Below are 3,025 nucleotides of genomic sequence, written 5' to 3' on the forward strand. Positions count from 1 at the left end.
CTGCCTCAGCACATCCTGTTAACCCAGATGAGGTCTTTGTGTTTCAGATCCTGGAGTGAGTTGAAAGTCAAAAAAAGAAAAAAAAAATTTTGAAAATGTTATGTATCTCCAGAAAATTTATTTCCATTAATTTATCATCACATTTATATAATGAAAAAAAAAAAAAAAAAAATGTTAACAACTATGACAACAATACTTAGGGTAGGCAGTATCTTGGATGCTTTAACACTTAGCCAGAAATCATGCTAAAATGTACAATACTCGTTTTAAAAGCACAAAAACAAGGTCATAAAAGTAAGAACTCAAAGGGAGATTTAGTTCAATCTTTTCATTCTAAAACCAAGGAAGTTGAAAAGTTAGGTGTTAAGTAAAGTCGGGAAGCCATGGTCATCAAGAGAGGACAAAAGCAGGTCCTTAGTTTGATGTTAAACTATACCACCTCCCTACAACAAGCAAAAAAGGTAACATAATAATGGCTAACGCCTAAGGCAAAAACTGAGGGTGAGTGAAAATTGGGGGAAAAAAAAAAAGTACTTCTGCTACCTACAGAGTAGACCAAAGACAATTATAATTTTAGAAGCATTTATTTAGAAGTACATTCCCAAAAGGAAAGACAACAAATAATCTCCGATCACTGCTTTCAAGAATGTAGGCTTTGGGCAACTTTAGGCAAATTAAACCAATTTCTTTATTTGCAAAGTGGGAATTAAGGAATAATCTCATGGAGATGTGGAGAATTAAGTGAGAGAAAGCATGTAAGGCAATTAAGACAGTACCTGAGAAGTTTTATGTAATCAACAGACAATATTATAATCAGTCAATATCATTGGTGTTATTTTAGATTCAAATTTTTTGAGTCAGCCGGTAAAACTTTTTAAAACCACCAAAAGTGAAAAACTATTTAATAAACACATACCTTTAAAACTTTGTACAGCCGAAGAAGTTTTTTCTCAATTTCAATAATTACTTCTTTTCCTTCTTCGCCAGTCATACGACTTAAAAAGCAGAAAGAACACAAGTTTATGCAAGTGGCAGAAACAAAAAAATACTGTACTCACTCCTTAAAATACCTGCACTATCTTTTCAAAGATTACTGTCGAACTCTTCTAAATGAACTGACCCAGTCTGTGAGGTATGTAAGAATATATAGAACACATAATGCAATACGTGTTCAAATATAAGTACCAAAAAACCCTCAGAATACCTTTTTGCATCCTGCAAGTTTTGACAGTTTGACTACGTAAAGACGGAACAGGGATCTCTATTCATAGCTACAAATTTACTAACGATTTACAAAAAACTTTACAAAAGACTGCATAAAGTAGTAAATTTCTACAGAAAATATTTTGAAGCATTTTGCAACTAAAATAAAAATCATGTTACTGCTATACTAAAAAACCAATTCTGGGTGGCCACATTTTCCCAACACATCAGGGGTTTACACTGAAAACCATTCCTACAACCACTTCCAACCAGCACTTTTTAAAATCCCTCGTTTGCAAGACACACGTGCAGGCTCCCTCCTTGCAAACAAACACCGTGAGCGCCCAGCAGCACCCGGGAACGTCACTCAGCATGCGTCTCCCCAGCCCCCCAACTGGTCCAGGACGCTGGCGTCCTTACATTTGCGCCAGACTTCTAGAATTCACTTATTCAGCACGCCCCATTAAACCTATCGTCTTTCTCCCCAGACCCAACCGGGCCCCCCCTCCGCGGGCCTCACCTGGTCAGAGTCAGGTAAGCGTCAGTCTGCTCTCCATGTGAGGCGGAAGGGTCTTCCAAAGTCTCCAACAGCGGCGCGAGGGGGCCCTGACCCCTGGCCGTCATGTCGGCCACCTAAGGCCCGAACCGGAAGAGAAGAAAACCCGGTGACTGACGGAAAACAGCCCCGCGGCGGCCCAGCTTGAGTCCGGCCCCTGTACCCGCACGCCCGCCCGCGGCGTCTCAGCCACGCCGCATTTACACACCAGGCATCTGGCGCACAAACTCAAGCCCTAACCTTCTCCTGGGCCGGGCAACACACACCTGGGCCCACGCTGCGCTCGAGCCTGGGCCCGCTCCCGCCACCACTTTCCCGGGCAGCTTTCAACAGAGGGAGGAGACCGGCTGGGGGCGGGAGAAGCCCGGGGAGCGAGGCGTCTCGTCGCGAGGGGGCGGAGGTTGCGCCAGACTAAGGGGTCCCTGCAGCCTACCAGTGTGTCCCGGATACTTATCCCCACGTACAAAGATCAGATCAGGGTCCTCTCTACCGCTGCCCCTCCGCACCCAGACGCCGCCGGAGCTCCACTTTCCCGGCTCGGGCTGTTTACTCACGCGTGCAGCCCGCTCCCTCCTCAACCAAGATGGCGGCGGGGGCGGGCCCAGGAGCGCGCGGGCGTGGGGCAGGCCTGGCGGGAGAGGCTCGAGCCAATCCAACAGGCAGCGGCGTGCAGGAGTTATCGATGGCCTCCCTTCCTTGCCCAGCTATTCCGCCCCGCCCCTTGGGTCACCTTCAGGTTGTGGTGCTTTGCTTAAGGTGTGGGACTTGAAATTCACAATGTGAGTTAATCGCTCAGATTCACCAGATTTAATTTAGTGGGCCTTCAGACTAAGTTTTCAAACTCCAAGCCCAGTGCTTGTTGAAATACAGCAACAAATCATCTAGCAAAAGGACAAAATGTACTCTTAGGTTAAAGACTAAGAGCTGTATCCCAAGCGGGTCTAGATTCCAACTCTGGTTCTGTGTGACCTCAGCAAGTTAACATTCAACGCCTCAATTTCCTCCTCTGGGAGGGCTAATAGAACCTACGTCAAGTGTAGGTGAAGTGAGAAAAGATAAGAGTCCAATGTTTCTCAAGTTTTAAGCACGCATAACAATGGCCTAGAAAGTTTCGTTATTAAGCTGCAGATTTCAGGGTCCCGCCCTTAAACACTGTGATTAAGTAGATTTAGGAAGCTCCAAAGGATCTGCATTCTTCTATTAGGCCCCCGGATGTTGAAGGTTGGGGTTTGGCGGCTTAGGTGTAAAAATGACCCATGTCCACGC

General features: G+C 45.5%; 1 protein-coding gene across 2 annotated transcripts in view; it reads right to left on the bottom strand.

Moving 5' to 3' along the window:
* RIF1 (replication timing regulatory factor 1) overlaps window positions 1–2,160 on the bottom strand; it is a 60,131-nt gene extending 57,971 nt beyond the window's left edge. Inside the window, exons 1-2 of one of the 2 annotated variants that reach the window (XM_012659415.1) lie at window positions 1,724–2,160; window positions 917–995 (exon numbers count right to left, since the gene is read on the bottom strand). In XM_012659415.1, coding sequence (XP_012514869.1) covers window positions 917–995; window positions 1,724–1,827 — 183 coding nt within the window. In that variant the 5' untranslated portion in view covers window positions 1,828–2,160. The remainder of the gene's footprint in view (window positions 1–916; window positions 996–1,723) is intronic. The other variant, XM_012659407.1, reaches the window with a different exon arrangement.
* Between the last annotated feature and the right edge of the window lie 865 nt (window positions 2,161–3,025).

Source organism: Propithecus coquereli, unplaced genomic scaffold (assembly GCF_000956105.1).
Source record: "Propithecus coquereli isolate 6110/MARCELLA unplaced genomic scaffold, Pcoq_1.0 Scaffold118, whole genome shotgun sequence".
NCBI classification, from domain to species: Eukaryota; Metazoa; Chordata; class Mammalia; order Primates; family Indriidae; genus Propithecus; species Propithecus coquereli.